Raw genomic sequence first — 18,403 nt, 5'->3', positions numbered from 1 at the left:
TTTCCTGTGTATCAATCAGTGATATTATTAAATATCCATGTCTTATATCAGATATTTGGGCAATAGAAGTTGCCTTAAAGTTTGGTATGGTAGTTTAATGAAAATTTTAACAATTCTTCTCCTTTATTCTTTATTCTTTGCCATGATTTCTGAGCATAGCACAGCAATCCAAGAAATCGTTATAAAATAAAAAATTAGGAAATAAAGTTGCCATGCAGTTGTCATTGGCAAAGAAAGAACAAACATGGCTAAGGCCGTAAGTGGCTTAGGAATTACAAATCTATAACTGCTTCATTCATGACTTTCAGCTCTGCATTTAGAAAGAAATTTCAGCACAGTTTAAGGTAGGGGCTCTTCAACCAAAATGAAAGTCTGTGACACACAAAACATTTTGAAACTCTCTTATCTCTTTATGCAAGACATTCAGAAAGGTTGAACAGCAACTAATACATGCTTTTTAACAAAGCGTAAGCAAAATAAAGGCTTAATATTATGCTTTACAGAGAACAACAGCAACACAGGCTTTATAAGCAACTAATGATTTATTTGCTGAAATTTGCTGAAGAAGTAAACCCAGTGATATGGCCAGAGAGAAGTTACCCTTCTGTGACACCTGATGACAGACACTACCATCTTTCTGTGGAAATGAAAGCTTAAATGCACATAAAATTTCAGAGATGAATTTTTTTTGAGATGGGGTCTCACTTGCTGCCCAGGCTGGACTGCAGTGGTGCAATCTTGGCTCAGTGTAACCTCCACCTCCCAGGTTCAAGCGAGTCTCCTGCCTCAGCCTCCTGAATAGCTGACACTACGGGCACCCACCACTACGCCTGGCTTTTTTTTTTTTTTTTTTTTTTTTTTTTGTATTTTTAGTAGAGACAGGGTTTCACCATGTTAGCCAGGCTGGTCACGAATGCCTGACCTCAAGTGATCCACCCACCTTGGACTTTCAAAGTGCTGGGATCCATGAGCCACTGCACCCAGCTGATTTTTGTCATCTTAAAGTCCAGGTGCATTATTTCATTGCTACATGTTTGGATTCAGTGTTTAAGAGGATAAATTTTTAGGGAAATGCAAATCAAAAGTACAGTGAGGTAACATTTCATACTCACTAGGATGGCAGTAATCAAACTGAGAGCTTAAAAACAAGTGTTGGTGAGGATGTAGAGAACTTAGAAACCTAGTATCTTGTAGGTGGGACCATAAAGTGGTACAGCCACTTTGGAAACAGTTTAATGAAACCATTAAACTATCAAAAAGTTAAACACAGAATTACTAGGTGACCCAGCAATTCCTCTTCCAAGTATATAACCAAGAGAATGGAAAACATACGACCATGTAAAAACTTGTGCGTGAATATTCATTGTAGCATTATCCATAATATCCAAAAAGTGGTGACAACTCAAATAGTTATCAACTGATGAATGGATAAATAAAATGCTGTGTATCCATACAATGGAACATTATTGAGCCATGAAAAAGGATGGAGTATACATGCAACAGCATTCATGAAGCTTGAAAATGTTAAGCTACATAAAAGAAGCCAGACACAAAGGGTCACATATTTGATTCCATTTTCATAAAATGTTCAGAATAGGCAAATCCATAGAGACAGAAAGTAAATTCTAGTTGCCAGGGGCTGGGTGAAAAGGGGAATCAGGAGTGACTGCTGACAGGTTAAGGTCTTCTATCTGGAAGGACAAAAATGTTCTAGATCTAGTTCCTAACTGGTACAATCTCGTGAATATACCATACTAAAAATTACTGAATTGTAGACTTTAGAAGAGTTTACAATTCATTTTGAAAGGTTTTATAGTATATGAATCATATCTCAAGTTTTTAAGTAGAACACATGTTTCTCAGGGACAAGTACACTTTTATTTTTCTATTTCTACATATAGATCTGGAAATGTTTGCTTTATATATTAGGAAGCTACATTTTTAGGGAAAAAACAAGTCTAAAATTATATCTTTCTCAGGAATTGAATTTCCATTACTATGAGTAACCCTCTGTCTCTAGTAACACCTTCTATCTTTATATCTATTTGCCTGATGTTAATACGGTTACTATAGTTCCTTCATTTAGAATTTGCATAGCATATTTTTTATCCTTGGACTTTCAACCCTGGCATCTTTATGTTATCTCTTGTATCGCTTGTAAAACTCAAATATGTATAGTTTTTTAAAATAATGTCTGACAACTTTTACCTTTTAATTAGAGTTTAGCTCATTTGTAAAATTTACTATGATTGCTGATATATCTGATTTATTCCACTGTATTAATATGTGTTTCCACTTATTTTATTACTTCTTTATCTTCTACAATCTTTTGCCTTTTATTGGTTACAGGGTTTTTTGGGGTTTTTTTTCTCATTCTCTTTATCCTCCTAATTTTCTTAGAAAGTTAAAAGCTCCATGTATATTTTTTCAACATTAAGCTAAGTTTATTAACTATAAATTTTCAACAAATTCTAAAGTTAATATCTGAGAATTACAGAAATCTTAGATCACTTTTTGCCATCACGTCCCTCTCACTTTACACAATGTTTTTGCCTAGTCTTAGAGTTTTTTGCGGATGTTACCTCATGTAACACTGGGACTATTTGTATGGAGTTAACATTTTTCATACTCACTCTCACATGTCAGCATCCTTCTTGGACTCCACATTCTTTCTTGAAAGTCTCCATCTTCTTGTGGCATATCTTTTAGAAATTTGGGGTTCCCTGAGAATGTGAAGCTGTAATGCCCTAAGGCATCCACAGTATGTAACGAATTAATGTCTCTAATATGTATTCAGGTGATACAATGAGAAACTGTCACTGAATAAACTTTCTGCCGTGTTTAATTCTCTTGTGGGACACTGAGAAAGGCTACTACAGAATATCATTAAGTGGGAATCTTTTTATGTTAACTTTCTTGGCTTTTGTCAGAAAGTTCAATATTTTGTTTTGCTTGTTTTTCTTGAAAAATAGTTTTGCTGGGTAAAGAAATCTAAGTTGTGAGCTTTTTTCTCTAAGTATACTGAGGGTATTATATCTTCTGGATAGCATTTTTGCATTCATATTTGGAAAAGACTGGCATACATGTGGAGCTAAAGAGTAGATGCCAGACGTGGATTCAAACACCTCTTTGAACCTTGGCTTCCCATCAATAAAATGGATATGTTGCATGGTTGTCGTTAAGTTTACATGTTGTAGATGTTACATGTTAAATATAATATGTACTCATGATCATCATGATTATTAGTTCTGCTTTCCTCCTTTACACTACATTTTCTATAGCATTCATAGGTTTGTGGCCCCATCCCCAGAGAGTTTTATGTAGAATTGTGGAGGTACCTGATAGAAGTTTCTTCCACTGAGACAGTCATTCAGACTGATGGGAGAGAAGATAATCTGACACTTTTATCTTCATTCCAAACAGAGGGTTCTCTTCCCTCTGGACACCAGATTACTTACCAATTACTCAAAAGCCCTAGGCACTATATTTAACAGGTTGATAAGATTTGGTTATAATGCATTGGTTTGAATTTCAGCCAAGTGCTATGTTTTGTGTATAAGAAAATGCTTGGTTCCCAATGTTACCATATTTTTTCAAATGGTACCACTGGCTTTCAGAGTGATTGGGATATTTGTATGTGTGTGGCTAATCTCTCTAATATCTACCCACTATCATTAGTAGCCTTGACTATAACCAGATACAGAGAGTAAGAAGACAGAGAGGACCCTGTGCTAAACTGTGTTGTCACACGTGTCTGAAACAAATGACCAAATTGCTGTTCCTTCTCTGATTGGATGCGACACACAGGCTTACCTTATGGACACATAGTTGAAGGGAAATGCCTAAAGACATTGCTCATTGCCCTCTGCTTTTCCCTACTCCTACATATACAGAGAGAGACAGACAGAGGACAGAGACCATGAGTTTGCCCATCAGTACACGCAGTACTCTCTGACATGGGGAAATCAATATCCATACTCTTTCCCCAGGCTACAGACCTATCCATTCCCCTCAACTGAGTATGGGAGGCAGAAGTGAAACTTGTTTTTATTTTATTCACATCTACTTAAAGGTACATTTAATTAAAAAATAAGAGCCTGCTAAGGATTAAGCATTTAACTAGATAAATCAGTCATTAAAGATTTTGAAGACTTGTTGAAGCCTAAAAATAGGCATCATATAGACAGACTACAAAATCCATAACAATTACTCTGCTGAGTTTTTTGGTTATTTTCACATTTTTGCCATGATTGATAGTCTTAACATAAATGTTCTTCCCCAAAAATGACTTATAGGTGAACTCCAGTAACCCAAAAAATGTGTTCAGACATGGTTTTACAGCATTGGCTTGTCTGTGGATTCGATGTCTGAGCCACTCATCATCTTCTCAAACAAGATGACCTGAGAAGAAAAGAAAGATTGATAATGGGAAAGGTGAGACATATTTAGTACAGGATGAAAAAGACACTGCAACTCACATTGATCTGAAAGTTTATGAGATCTCAAGGCAGAGATTAGAGTGACACACCTCATTGTCTTCTGGATGAAGCCAGGCTCCAGGAAGGTACAGTGTTTTCTGAGGCCCAATATTCCAATATCGCCCAAGGTTACGTCCATTGATGAACACGAATCCATAATTCCAGTTCTGAAAGGAATGGTGGCTTGAGATGTAGAAATAGGTTCACATTAGTAAGGTAAAACCTAAGGCACTTGGGGAGTGAGAGCAAGACTGAGATGCTTTATGGCACTCAAAGGGAGGTGAGTTTAGAGTGGGATATGTTCTGGAACTCCCACCTTGCTGTCTAGGAATGAAAGAGAAAAACATAAATAGAACTAACCCTTTAATGGTAAGTATGCTGTTGCTTCTGTTATGTGATATATAATGTTATATATTTTAAAGAGCAGATCTTCTACTTCTAGAAATAAATACTATGTAATAGTGATGACATAGAAATGCTACTTAATTTTTCACTTTAACAGAGTTAATATTATGTTATGTAATTTGACCTCAAAAAATCTTTTTAAAACTTATGGGATGCAACCAAATCCATGCTTAAATGATGATTCATAACTTAATTCATATAATTAAAAAGAATAAAGACTAAAAATCCAGTATCTAAGTATCTATGTCAAGACATTATAAAAATAAAGCAAATTACTCCTAAACTAAGAAACTGAATAAATAATAAAGATAATGACAGAAATTAAAGAATCAGAAAAGAAATACATAATATAGTAAGAGTCATAGCCAAACACTGTACTTTGAAAGATTAATAGAATTATAGTGTTCTGGTGAGAATTATCAAGAAAAGAGAGTGCATCAATATCCTATAACAAATGACAAGGGGAATGCTACTACCGATGATCTAGACATCAGAAACAAACACTTTAAAGGCGACATATTTAAAAATTTAGATAAAATGGTAAAAATTCCAGAAAAATATATTTTCTCAAAGCTCAATTTAAAACAAAACCTAAATAGTACTTTAAGCTTTCAATAACTGAATCCACGCTTACAGACTTTCTCAAAAAGAAGATGCCAGCTCTAGAAGTCTTCACTAATGAACTCCATTAAATGTTTGGGGTTTTTTTGGTTTTTTTTTTAGACGGAGTCTTGCTCTGTAGCCCAAGCTGGAATGCAGTGGCATAATCCCGGTTCACTACAACCTCTGCCTCTCCGGTCCTGGTTCAAGCAATTCTCCTGCCTCAGCCTCTGGAGTAGCTGGGATTACAGGCACGCACCACCATGCCCAGCTAATTTTTGTATTTTTAGTAGAGATGGGGTTTCACCATGTTGGTCAGGCTGGTCTTGAACTCCTGACCTAGTGATCCACCCACCTCAGCTTCCCAAAGTGGTAGGATTACAGGTGTGAGCCACTGTGCCCAGCCCATTAAATGTTTAAGAAGAAATACTTGCCTTACACAAATTCCGCTCCCTAAATTCCTTTATGAGAGCCCTAAACCTTGGCACCAAAACCTGACAAAGATATCTCAGCCATGAACATAAACACAAAAACTTCTTAATTATTCATCATAGACAAGCCACAGATATAATCTAAATGTTCAGAAAAAGTAAAATGGTTAAATAAATTATGGTGTATTTACTAAAGGAACCCGATACAACAGTGAAAATGAACAAGTCACTGCAGCATCAATAAATGGCTGAACCTCACAATGTTGAACAAAAGAAGACATATGAAAGAGAATATTCCCTGTATGATTCCATTCACAAAAAGTCAAAATAGGACACTGGCCTGGAGTGTCAAGGTAGCAGAGACCTTTGGAGAGAAAAGGGACAGTGGTTGGGAGGGGTGCTCACAGTATTTTTAAATTTTGGTGATAATTATATGGTGCTCACTTTGCGATCGTTTGTTGATCTGTACATTCACATTTGATATGTTTATGTTATTTATATGTATTTATACAGAAAAAGATATTCTAGGTAAAAACTAACCTACCAACTCACTCCCCCCAACACACACACAAAAAAGCAAGTTGCAGAATATAGTACGTGGCATAATTCTATTAGTGTAAAAATAATTGTGTATGTGTGTGTTCAGAGAAAGTCATATATAAAAATGGACCATTGTTGGCAGTGTTGAGTTCTGAGAAGCAGAGACGAATTGGAATGGGGGGGTTGAGACTCTTCAGGCTTTGCTCTCTCCCTCTTGTTATTGTTTGAATTTTTAATTGTTTTGATGTGATATTCTCTAAATAGTGATAAATTAGTTAGACTGATCAATGTTGGAAGGTTTGGTTGGAGGTGAGGAAAGAAGAGGAAAAGAAGAAAGGGACATGTTCCCCAGGAACACTGGCTTTGCTTCAGGACTCTAAAAATAAAATTGATGTTTGGAACACCAGGGCAGCAGAGGGCGCCACCTACCAGCAGGCTCAGGAAGGTGTCCTTAGGAGAAGGGCCAGCCCTCAAGGTACCACGGTAGAAGGCGGGGCCCTGGTGGCTGTCTGGGACAGGCCTCCAGATGGCAGAGCGGAGCCTAAAAGGAAGGCCAAGCATGTGGGAGAGGAAGTCCCCCTCCCAACCCAGTTCCCAGGACTGATCCCAGGTGGCCTGGGCCGGGCCTAGGATTCTGTTTCAATGAGCTAGAGTAGACTAGACACGTTAAGGTCAGCATCAGGATGCTTGCTCCAGGGCTCTAGTTCTGGTGCTGAAGCACTCGACAGCCTGGAGTAAACCACTCAGTCTCTGTACCTTGGGCTCATCATCTGCGGTGAGGAATGCGAAATCTCAGAGTTCCCTGATCACCAAAGTATGCACTGGGGGCTGGCCGGAGCATACCTCTCAAAGAAGCTCATTTTCATCTCCAGGGAGTAGATAGTAAAACCCTCCAGGGAAGAATTATTGATGCTTACAGACCCAGTTATTCCTGCAGATAGGAGGCAGGAAAGAGAATATGAGCCAGGACTGGATATTCTCCAGCGTATGGGACAAAGAAACGCAGACGTGTACATGCCTTAGGACAGGGGCTCAGCCAGGAGGGCAAACGTTTGTCTGACCTGCCATGAGTACTGGAACTTTCCCTGAAATTCCCAAAAGGAGACTGGCCCTGCTCCAGAACAAGCCAGCACTGAACACCCTGGCTCCACCCTCTGGCCCTGGAGATCCAGAGAAGGCAAGACAAGCCTGAGGGTCAGACTTTGTATCTCTGCTCCCGGGACCTGGGAAGCTCACAGCTGAGAGGCTGGTTTATCCCTCCCAACCTGAGCAAGTAGCCTGGGTCTTCGGGTCTGAGTAAGAGTAACTGAGGAGAGGCCACAGCCAGAGCCCACCTTTCTGCTCATTCTGTATCTGCCATGAAAAATTGACTCGTCCTTGATTCTCCACCAGGATCCTCAGGTATCGGCAGACCTGCTGGGACAGGCCAGTTTATGGAGACCAAGCAGCTATGGAGGGCACCTACCCTACAATCCATTATTTTCCTCTGAGTGGAGACACAAATGGGAGAAAAGGAGGCTCCAGAGCCCAGCAGTCTTCCTTGTCACCTAAGGACCCCCTTGTGTTCCTATTCCATAGTCAATCTTCCCTTTCCCTTCTGCTGATCCTACTGGGAAAGGCAGAGAGACTCAGCTACGCCTTTAACCAACTCTAAAGGCACAGAAACCCAACCAGGGGCTGAGGACTGACCGGCTCAGGGCTTAGTGAGGAAATCCCCCTCCCACTGCGGCATGCATGCGGTAGTTTCTGAGAGTCCAGGGCCTTAGGCTTCCAGCCCTGCACACTTCCTGCTATGGCTCCAGGTGAGGAGCAGGACCAACAGCAGGGTCCTGACTACATTTGAGGGGAGTCGAGGGCATCACCTGTCCTCTTAAATTACATACCCTGAGTTCAGGAATGTGCAGGTTCTGGTTATTCTCATTAAGAATCCCTATCATTGTCTCATCCAAAAACACCTGCAAAAGAAGAGCCAGCATCAGACTGTGAGGCCTACCTGAAGAAAGGGAGAAGATGGGCTATGATTCTGGCAGCAGGAGGTCAGTATGAAGGCAGGGGCCAGCTGTGGTTCTCACAGATGGCCCCATGAGATTCTCAGTGGTGATAAAGCAGAAACCAAGTCTATTTGGCCTGACTTTTTGTTCCCAATGCCTCCCATATAGTAGGTCATCAAAGAGCAACATGTATCCTCAATCAACCACCCTGCCCAACAGCATGGGGAGGTGACGCATTTTGCTTCCCACACAGATAGCCCACTCGCCCTACCTGTGCCATGTCATGAGCGTGGGCACAGAGGCGGCCTCCGGAGCAGATGGACTTCTCATACAGGACAAGCCCGTAGGACTGGCCGCTCCCATTGTTTATGGGAAGGTTCTCCATGTTGATGGGCTGATGTGACCTGACTGGCTATGAGGAGAAATGGCAGGAGCAGAAGCCCAAGGGCTGAGCAGTCAGGATCCTCCTTCCTGAGACCCTATCATTTGATGTGGTCCCACCTAATGGTCCCCAAGGGTTCTTTGAATGGGAAATGAAAAAATACATGACGTGATAATGTCTGTGCTTATGTGTCCACTGCTCAGGAAACTCAGGATTGCAGGGCATGGTGACACGGGAGCAATCGCTATCCTAAAAACTGATTAACAGAGGAAATAGCTGGGGCACAGGGGCTCACGCCTGTAATCCCAGCACTTTGTGAGGCCGAGGCAGGTACATCGCTGGAGGACAGGAGTTTGAAACCAGCCAGGGCAACATAGTGAGACCCCACGTCTACAAAAAATTTAAAAATTTTGCTGGGCATGTTGGTGTCCTCCCATAATCCTAGCTACTCAGGAGGCTGAGGCAGGAGGATTGCTTGAGCCCAGGAGTTCAAGGCTGCATGACTGTGCCACTACATTCCAGCCAGAGCAACAGAGCAAGACCCTGTCTCAAGAAAAATAAAAGAGTAAATAAACTTTATTCTAAAATTGCTGAAGTCTAGCAATGAACTATGCACCAAGCAAATGTTTATTTCATTAAATTAAATTTAGTTACATTAAATAAATTTAGTTTTTTTAGTGTACCAGTCACCACCTTTGCTCTAAAATAATGATAGCAGAGGTGACACCAATGTGAATTCACAGGCTACTGTTTCCGTTCCAAATAGCTTTCACCTTTCTTCAAAATAGGACAGGAAGGCTGATGGGAACAGATGAACAGCGACCCAGGAAGTTCAGGCCCAGCTGCTGGCGAAGCATGGGCAGAAGCTTGTCTCCAGATCCCAGCCTAGCGGCTTTTCCTATGTGGATTCCATAAGGACCACATAGTGCAAACAACAGCATCTGCAGATAGGTTCGGCTGAGCAGGGACACAGGATCCTCTGACATCCTGCTGCCCTCACAGGGACCCAGGATCCTCTGACATCCTGCCGCCCTGCCCTGCACACTGACTCCAAGGTCAAACCCATCATGGTCCACCCAGAAGGAGCGCGGCTTTTGTCCCACAGTTCTAAATTTGGATGAAATGCAGATGATTTGTTTTCCCACTTCCCAATATAAAGTTTCCTGAAGGAATCCCCTCCCCCTTCTCTCCAATGGCCACTGCTCCTCCTGTGGCCAATTAGCACTCACCTCATTTAAGTAGGCTAGGACATCCCACAGCCGGAGGTAGAGCGAGGGCCTCACGGGGGGATATGCAGCCTTGGGAGTAAGTTTGGGTACTCGGGGCAGGGGAATTGCTGCAATGAAGATGGGGCACAGGGCAAAAAGTGCCTGAGATGACCACTGCCTTCTCTAAGCCCCCTCCCCTGTGCCTATCCAGCATGGCTTTTGCTTTTGTATTGGGGGTTACTATGTCATCCATGGTACTAAGAGCTTTACAAAGAGTAACGTAATCTTCACAGTCATCACAGGAGACCAGGGCTACTACCTTTATGTTTCAGTGACGAAACTGAGGCTTAAAATGCTTAGAAACCCTTATTTTTAAAAAACACACAGATTTTAAGCAGGAAACCCAGGGTTAGAAGTTAAGGTTGCCCTTGTTCTCAGGAGCTCGGTTAAACTCCTGCCCACAAGGGAGAGCCTCGTCATCCTCACTCTTCCACAGAACAGAGACTCCTTACAAAGAGGGCTGGCCCACAAGGTAAATGGGTGCTGAGTACCTGAGAAAGATCCAAACAGTTTTTGAAGCTTGAAATATTTTTCTGTGTAATCTCCAGCCTCCGTGAGCACAGCATCATAGTCTGCAAGACACCAGGACCGGTAACAGGCCATGTAGTCTCCACAGCAGGCCCTGTTTCAGCAGCACTGATGGGAGATGGCCAGGGCCACTGAGAGTGAGACAGAAGGAAGACACCTTCCATCCCATGTGGATGTGTAATGCCAACCTAGACACATTCCATCCCATGTGGCAGTGTAACACCAACTTAGACATGTTCCAACCTAGACACGTTCCGTCCCATGTGGGTGTGTAATGCCAACCTACACACGTTCCGTCCCACGTGGGTGTGTAATGCCAACCTACACACGTTCTGTCCCACGTAGATGTGTAATGCCAACCTAGATACCTTCCGTCCCATGTGGGTGTGTAATGCCAACCTAGATGCCTTCTGCCCCACATGGGTGTGTAACGTCAACCTAGACATATTCCATCCCATGTGGCAGTGTAATGTTAACCTAGACACCTTCCATCCCACGTGGGTGTGTAATGCCAACCTAGACACCTTCTGTCCCACGTGGGTGGGTAATGCCAACCTAGACATATTCCATCCCATGTGGATGTGTAACGCCAACCTAGACACATTCCATCCCACGTGGGAGTGTAACGCCAACCTAGACGCATTCTGTCCCATGTGGGAGTGTAACGCCAACCTAGACACGTTCCATCCCACGTGGGTGTGTAACACCAACCTAGACACCTTCCATCCCACGTGGGTGTGTAATGCCAACCTAGACACCTTCTGTCCCACGTGGGTGGGTAATGCCAACGTAGACATATTCCATCCCATGTGGATGTGTAATGCCAACCTAGACACATTCCATCCCACGTGGGAGTGTAACGCCAACCTAGACGCGTTCTGTCCCATGTGGGAGTGAAACGCCAACCTAGACAAGTTCCATCCCACGTGGGTGTGTAACATCACCATAGAGACATTCAGTCCCACATGGCTGTGTAACACCAATCTAGACATGCTCCAGCCCACATGGGTGTGTAACACCAACCTAGACACATTCCGTCCCACGTGGGTGTGTAATGCCAATCTAGAAACATTCCCCACAACTCGTCCTAAGGACATAAGGCCTCTGTGACACTGGGCTTGCCCCCATTTCACTTTCTAATGCAAACTTGTTCAACCAGGCCACAGGCAGCCCAGGACGGCTTTGAATGCAGCCCAAAACAAATTCATAAACTTTCTTAAATCATTTTGTAATTTTTTTTAAGCTCATTAGCTATCATTAGTGTTAGTGTATTTTATGTATGGCCCAAGACAGTTCTTATTCTTCTTCCAGTGTGGGCCAGGGAAGCCAAAAAGCTGGACATCCCTGCAATGGATACTCTTTTCTTTGCTCAGTCTGTATTGCCCAGCTGTGCCGGTCTGTGTCTTTACAGCAGTCACCGTTCATACCCCGCCTATCTTCAGAGGTTCAAGCCAACAGCGCAGTGCCTGAGATGCATGAAGCAGAGCTCTAAGTTGCAGAAAGCCCTGTCTATGGCCATGACAGCCTGTTGGGGCATTATGAACATACAGAAGAAAAGAAAACAGAAAAATCCTTAGTGCTCAGCACAGATTATAGGTCAAGAACTCAGTGATGCCAGAACAGGCTTCCATAGCCTCTTCTGTAAAGCCCTAGCACCACCCATCCCAGAGAGGCTACTACACCAGCACCACTCATGCCAGAGAGGTTACTACACCAGCACCACCCATGCCGGAGAGGCTACTCCACCAACACCACCCATGCCAGAGAGGCTACTACACCAGCACCACCCATCCCGGAGAGGCTACTACACCAGCATCACCCATGCGGGAGAGGCTACTACACCAGCACCACCCATCCCGGAGAGGCTACTACGCCAGCACCACCCATCCCGGAGAGGCTACTATGCCAGCACCACCCATGCCGGAGAGGCTACTACGCCAGCACCACTCATGCCGGAGAGGCTACTACACCAGCAGACACTTGCCATAGCTGGTAACAACACCAGCATGCTTCCCGAAATATGTGGCCCCATTCAGGAAACCGAAGTTGGTTCCACCATGGAACATATACACATTGAAGGAGATCTCATATTTGATGAATTCAGACACAGTATGTTCAATCTCTGCAGATGGGGGAGATGAAAACACAGAGAATGTTAAAAATTAAGAGGAGACAAAAGTCTCTCATGAACTCTCATCATTTCCAACCCACCCCACAATCAATTACAGTAATTCCTTACTTCACAACTGTCTATACATTCTTGGAAACGGAGACTTTAAGTGAAATGATATCTAACAAGACCGAATTTTTTCTCAAGTTTATCATGACACGATGTTGAAGGAAACAATATTATATGAGGATGTGCTGTGCATCATTTTGTTTAAAGTTTCCAAGAACCTATTGTTGATGTTAAAAACCTACTGCAAATGTTTCATCATTCAACCTCTACAAAGATTGCAACAAAGAAATGGGTGGAATTGGCTAGAACTACTCTAGGACACCGAATCCTGTCAATCCCAAGAGATTTGTGAACTTTTTTTCCCAAAGTATTGACATAATTTGACTCCAAACTATACCTATTAATTAAGAGCCTAAGAACTCTCATGTCACTTGACTATCTAATTTCCATTGAATTTTTTGAAATTATACATATAATTAGTATAGCCTCGTTACTACCTTCCAGTATCATGTTTCTGGGAACACTGGCTTGGAAACACTGCAGTGGTCCACAGTGGCTGCTCTTAGTCTTTGGCCACAGAAACTTCTATTTTGTACCACGTTTTAATAGCTACAGTCATCTCCCCACTGGCCACAGTGGGAAGAAGATGAAAAGTCATTTAGAGTGGGAATCAGTTCTGGCTGTGCTCTCTACTGTTTGTACGACCTTGGAAAACCTGTTTTCTTTCTCAATGCTACTGCTTCCTGATCTATTAAATGAAGATATTCATTTCAACGATATCATGGGACTGACGAGAACAGTCATTGATGAGGTAACATTTGTGGAAACATGGCACAGTGCCAGCCATACAAGAGACCAGAAAACTGTTATTGTTGCTGGTGTTATTGGTGGTGATAGTGGTACTTTGACTTTTTCTCTGTTTTTAACCCAAAACAGGCTTTTCCCAGTCCCTAAGTATTCTTCAATGTTTTTCTATCCTTCAGATACAGGTGGGCTTGTTTCATAATAGCACTTTCAAAACATCTTCTGAAGACACACACAGCTATTAAGTGAATGACTGCCAGGCATTGCTCCAAGTGGCAGTACCTAATCCTCGCACCAGCCCATGAGGTCAGTTTTAGGATAATCCTCAAGTTTGGATGAGGTCACTGAGACTTACAATGCAGGAAACTTGCACGAAGTCCCATGGCCAGCCCTGCAGAGCTGGGATTAAAAACCTCATCTCTTTGGCTCCAAGATCCCATGGCCAGCCCTGCAGAGCTGGGATTAAAACCTCATCTCTTTGGCTCCAAGATCCATGCTCTTGGCCATCGCTGCAAGTTGTCCCCCCAATCATTGCTAGTGCTTAGTTGACAATGTCATAGACAGCACCGACGCACTGCTAGTGATGATCAATGCTCCACCTTCCTCAGAGATGCTGCACTGTCAGAGAACCTTCTGTGACCACCTAACCTTACCTTGGCAGGTCTTTCTTCTATCACTACACCCTGTTTGTTTGCTTCAAAGTACCCACCAAACATGGAACTATATACTGATGACTTTGTAATGACCTGTGGACCTCACTAACTTATACCCTCTGGGAGGTGGGAACCATGTAATTTCTATCCAACAGAGCATCCTCAGGGTCTGGCTGAGTGCTTCTACATAAAAGGTTACACGAATATCTACAACTGATCAAGTTAATCAATGAGCAGAGAACTGTATGAATGAGTTCTCATGGGACCCCAGGCCATTTCTTCCTGGAGTAAATCACTGCAAAACACTCACCCTTTGCATCTGTAACATGGTGCTTATCTCCCCATCTGTCGAACCAGCCGACCCAGTATTCCATAATCAGAAGGGGCTTATCTCTCTAGAAACAAACCAAAGCAAATACTAAGTCTGACAAAAAAAAAAAAAAAAAAAAAAAAAAAAAACAGAAAAGAAAAACCAGAAAACCTGAATACAATAGATGAGAACTTACGGAACTCATGCTCTTTCCCCATTCAGAGCTTTCCCTTTTTGATCCAGTATTTCTTCCCCCACCCCCTGCCCATTACCCCTTGGCTATCATATGAAGCTCTGGTTCCTCCACTCCTAAATGTCCATGGTCTCCAGACTCCGTCTAGCTTCATGTGCCTTCCTGCTATACCTGGAAATCACCATCAGTAATTTCAGCTTTGTCTCACCCATGGCTGGTGTTGAAAGAATGGGTTTTTAGATACACATGAACCTGACTGCAATTCCTTGTGCAGAAACTCCAATTTCACAGGCTTTCAGCCTGACACCTGCATTCCACTTCTAGCCTAAACATTTTCAGGGCCGCTGAATCATGTAAGTTCTGTTTTAAAAGGTGACACCTCCTCCACAGCAGGCATAGCTGTTGCTGTGCCATGGATTTTAAAATGAAAGACTGTGGCTGAGCTTCTCCTGGGTGATATGTCAGCCACTCAGCAAGCATTCTCAGCTGCACTCCTGGAGTCCTCCAGCATACTGCTGTAATAAGATGGTCTCACTCTAAGCCCAAAGAGTTGTCAGCCTAGGACTTCTGTTAGTGGCTCCCTGGATTTGGATCATGATGTTTTCCGGGTCCTATGTCCTCTTCTACCTTCATTTCATCTCTCATTTCCTGCATCCTTCAAACACCTTCATAGTGAAGATGAGTGGGAAACAAATATTCTGAGTCCTTAAATGTCTGGCTATCAATACAATTAATATTTAGACTGGGTGTACAATTCTAAGTTAAAATTCATTTAGCCTCAAATTTTAAATGCATATGCCACTGCTTCCCATTATCCAATATTTTACAATCCTGTGCCATTCTAATTATTTTTGCTTGGCATGTAAACCTGTGGGTTTTCTCTCTGTAGGATGCTAATTTCACAACGTAGGCCTTTTTCATCACTTACTGTGCTTACCATTTCAGGTACACTTTTCATCTAGACACAGGTCCTTCAGTTAAAGAAAATTCTTACGTTATTTGCAATTTCCTTTCCTCCCTGCTGTTTGTCGACTCTTTTTGCAACCAATATTAATAAGATGTTGAGTCTTCTACAGTGATCCGGTAAGACATTCATCTTGTCTCTTTATGTTTTGTTGGCTTGTACTAATAGTAATATTAGGAAATTTTATCATCTCTACCTTCCAACTTCTATATTTAATTTTTAATTTCAAATACTAGATTTTTAATTTCAAAGACTTGTTTTTGGTTCCCTAACTGTCCCTTTTACTTAACAGCCCACTCTTGCTCGTGTATAATCTTATTCATTGCTCTATGCATATTAATAAGCCTTTTTACTACTCTATTCTGTTGCCTGAATTAACTCCATGTTCCCTGATTTCCATTTTCTTCTTTATTTGCAATTTAATTATTTTCTCTTTGTGAAATTTTATTAAATAAATACAGATCCTTAATTTGCCATTTGTATTCAAGAGGAAAGACTGCCTTCTGGTGTTAAAATCGTACTGTGGGCTTCATATTCTCCTCTTGGAATTCTTCAAAATCAAAATAAGGACTGAGAAATGCAAACACAATGTCTTCCATGAATCTAAGAGACATCTGAAACTTCAAAATATAAATTAGGAGGAAGAAGTACAAAAGCATTGAAGGTCTATCAGAGGTTCAAAAAAACTTAGAGAAAGAATTATCTTTGTTGAAGATTTTAGGAAAGGTTAACAGCACAACTTTCTCCCAAGTAAGAAGCTTACTCTATAGTGCAATGCCAACCATTTTTTTTTTATTGCTTGTTAGGTTTTGGGGTACGTGTGAAGAACATGCAAGATTGTTGCATAGGTACACACATGGCAGTGTGATTTGCTGCCTTCCTCCCCATCACCTATATCTGGCATTTCTCCCCATGGTATCTCTCCCCAACTCCCCATCCCCCGCTGTCCCTCCCCTATTCCCCACAACAGACCCCAGTGTGTAGTGCTCCCCTCCCTGTGTCCATGTGTTCCCATTGTTCAACACCCGCCTATGAGTGAGAACTTGCGGTATTTCATTTTCTGTTCTTGTGTCAGTTTGCTGAGAATGATGTTCTCCAGGTTCATCCATGTCCCTAAAAAGGACACGAACTCATCGCTTTTGATGGCTGCATAATATTCCATTGTGTATATGTGCCACATTTTCCCTGTCTATTCTATCATCGATGGAATGCCAACCATTTATTACCAGTTACAGAATAGGGTGCACAAGCTGGTGAAGGTAATACACTTTACATAATTCAATTCATCAGCAGCTTAGAATGACAAAATTATTGAAGAATCACAGATAAGAACTATAAGGAGAAAGAAGTTGCTGCTTGTGAGCATCTGAGAGCAGTCCTGCAGTCTATACTAACTCCCTGGGAGGATGGAGAAAGCAAAAAGGAAGATGGGTAAAGGTAAGAATTCATCCCTGTCTACAGCAGTATGCCACTAAGATATATTGTTAGCAGAGTCACATGCAGTCAATCACAGCAACTTCTCTTGAGTCCTTGAGCCAATAAGAACTCATCTCCATCAAAGATGACTGAAAAAAAAAGAAACTACTTTTAAAATTCTAATAGAATAGAATAGAATCTACTTTTAAAATTCTAATTAAAAAAAGAGATTTTTCTTTTTTGTAACAGGGTAAGAAATTAAAGGAGTAATACCAAAATCTTTCTATAGCATAGGTCAAAATTGTGATCCAAAAATACTGTTATAAAGTTAAAAATCTCAATGAAACAATTGCCTCTATAAATTGAGAGCATAAAAAGAGAAAACTAAAAGTCCTCAAGGAAGACATGGTAAGAAAACATAAGGAACTAAAATATAACCTGGCAAAAGTTTTTTTAAAACAGATAAAATAGAAAATATTAAGTGCAAACTGGAAGCAGATAAAAGAAAAATAAACTCACGAGGTCAAGATATCGAGACCATCCTGGTCAACATGGTGAAACCCCGTCTCTACTAAAGATACAAAAAATTAGCTGGGCATGGTGGTGCATGCCTGTAATCCCAGCTACTCAGGAGGCTGAGGCAGGAGAATTGCCTGAACCCAGGAGGCGGAGGTTGTGGTGAGCCGAGATCGCGCCATTGCACTCCAGCCTGGGTAACAAGAGCGAAACTCCGTCTCAAAAAAAAAAAAAAAAAAAAAAAGAAAAATAAACATTGTGAGAAACATGAAAAGAAGACAAGAGATCCGACGATTCAAGATGGCCGACCACTAACAGCTCAGGATTGTAGCTCCCAGTGAAAGCTCAGAGAACGAGACGCCGCCACATCTTTAGACGAATTTTCGTCACTCACCGATTAGCCGATTCCCAGTGGAGGAGCCCCACGGGACGCCAGCGTGACTCTTGTGGCCGCCGCAGCGGTTTTGCCGGCGTCTCGGCGCAGCAGCTCTTCACGCAGAGCCAACGGGACTGCTTCCCCTACTGACCAGAGTTTGGAGCTCGGGGAAGTCAGAGCCGCTTGTTGCGGACTCGAGAGGGAAGCCAGACCAGAGATTCCCGGGCAGAAGAGCACCATCAGTCTTACTGCTGCTATTTAGGCTGCCACAGTGGGTGGCTCGGATCCCAGCACTGGGTATCAGTAAGTCGGACGTTGACTCAGAAAACTAATTAGAAAGGCGGTTCATCTATAATGAAGGGAAAAAAA

General features: G+C 42.1%; 1 protein-coding gene across 9 annotated transcripts in view; it reads right to left on the bottom strand.

Moving 5' to 3' along the window:
• Nucleotides 1-4,023: 4,023 nt before the first annotated feature.
• Nucleotides 4,024-18,403, bottom strand: part of GLB1L3 (galactosidase beta 1 like 3) — a 51,078-nt gene continuing 36,698 nt past the window's right edge. For 7 of the 9 annotated variants that reach the window (XM_035265147.3, XM_054241760.2, XM_035265151.3 and 4 more), the window contains 11 exons: nt 14,570-14,654; nt 12,608-12,745; nt 10,587-10,667; nt 10,057-10,163; nt 8,717-8,857; nt 8,338-8,409; nt 7,789-7,867; nt 7,298-7,385; nt 6,884-6,995; nt 4,529-4,645; nt 4,024-4,401 (listed from right to left, as the gene is read on the bottom strand). In XM_035265147.3, the coding sequence (XP_035121038.3) occupies nt 4,336-4,401; nt 4,529-4,645; nt 6,884-6,995; nt 7,298-7,385; nt 7,789-7,867; nt 8,338-8,409; nt 8,717-8,857; nt 10,057-10,163; nt 10,587-10,667; nt 12,608-12,745; nt 14,570-14,654 (1,086 nt within the window). In that variant the 3' untranslated portion in view covers nt 4,024-4,335. Of the gene's footprint in view, nt 4,402-4,528; nt 4,662-6,883; nt 6,996-7,297; nt 7,386-7,788; nt 7,868-8,337; nt 8,410-8,716; nt 8,858-10,056; nt 10,164-10,586; nt 10,668-12,607; nt 12,746-14,569; nt 14,655-18,403 lie in introns of all 9 variants that reach the window. The other 2 variants (XR_004731120.3, XM_035265158.3) reach the window with 2 other exon arrangements.

The sequence above is a fragment of the Callithrix jacchus genome, chromosome 10 (genome assembly GCF_049354715.1).
Source record: "Callithrix jacchus isolate 240 chromosome 10, calJac240_pri, whole genome shotgun sequence".
NCBI classification, from domain to species: domain Eukaryota; kingdom Metazoa; phylum Chordata; class Mammalia; order Primates; family Cebidae; genus Callithrix; species Callithrix jacchus.
The sequence above is the reverse complement of the archived record's forward strand: the minus strand, read 5'-3'. Positions and strand labels throughout refer to the sequence as shown.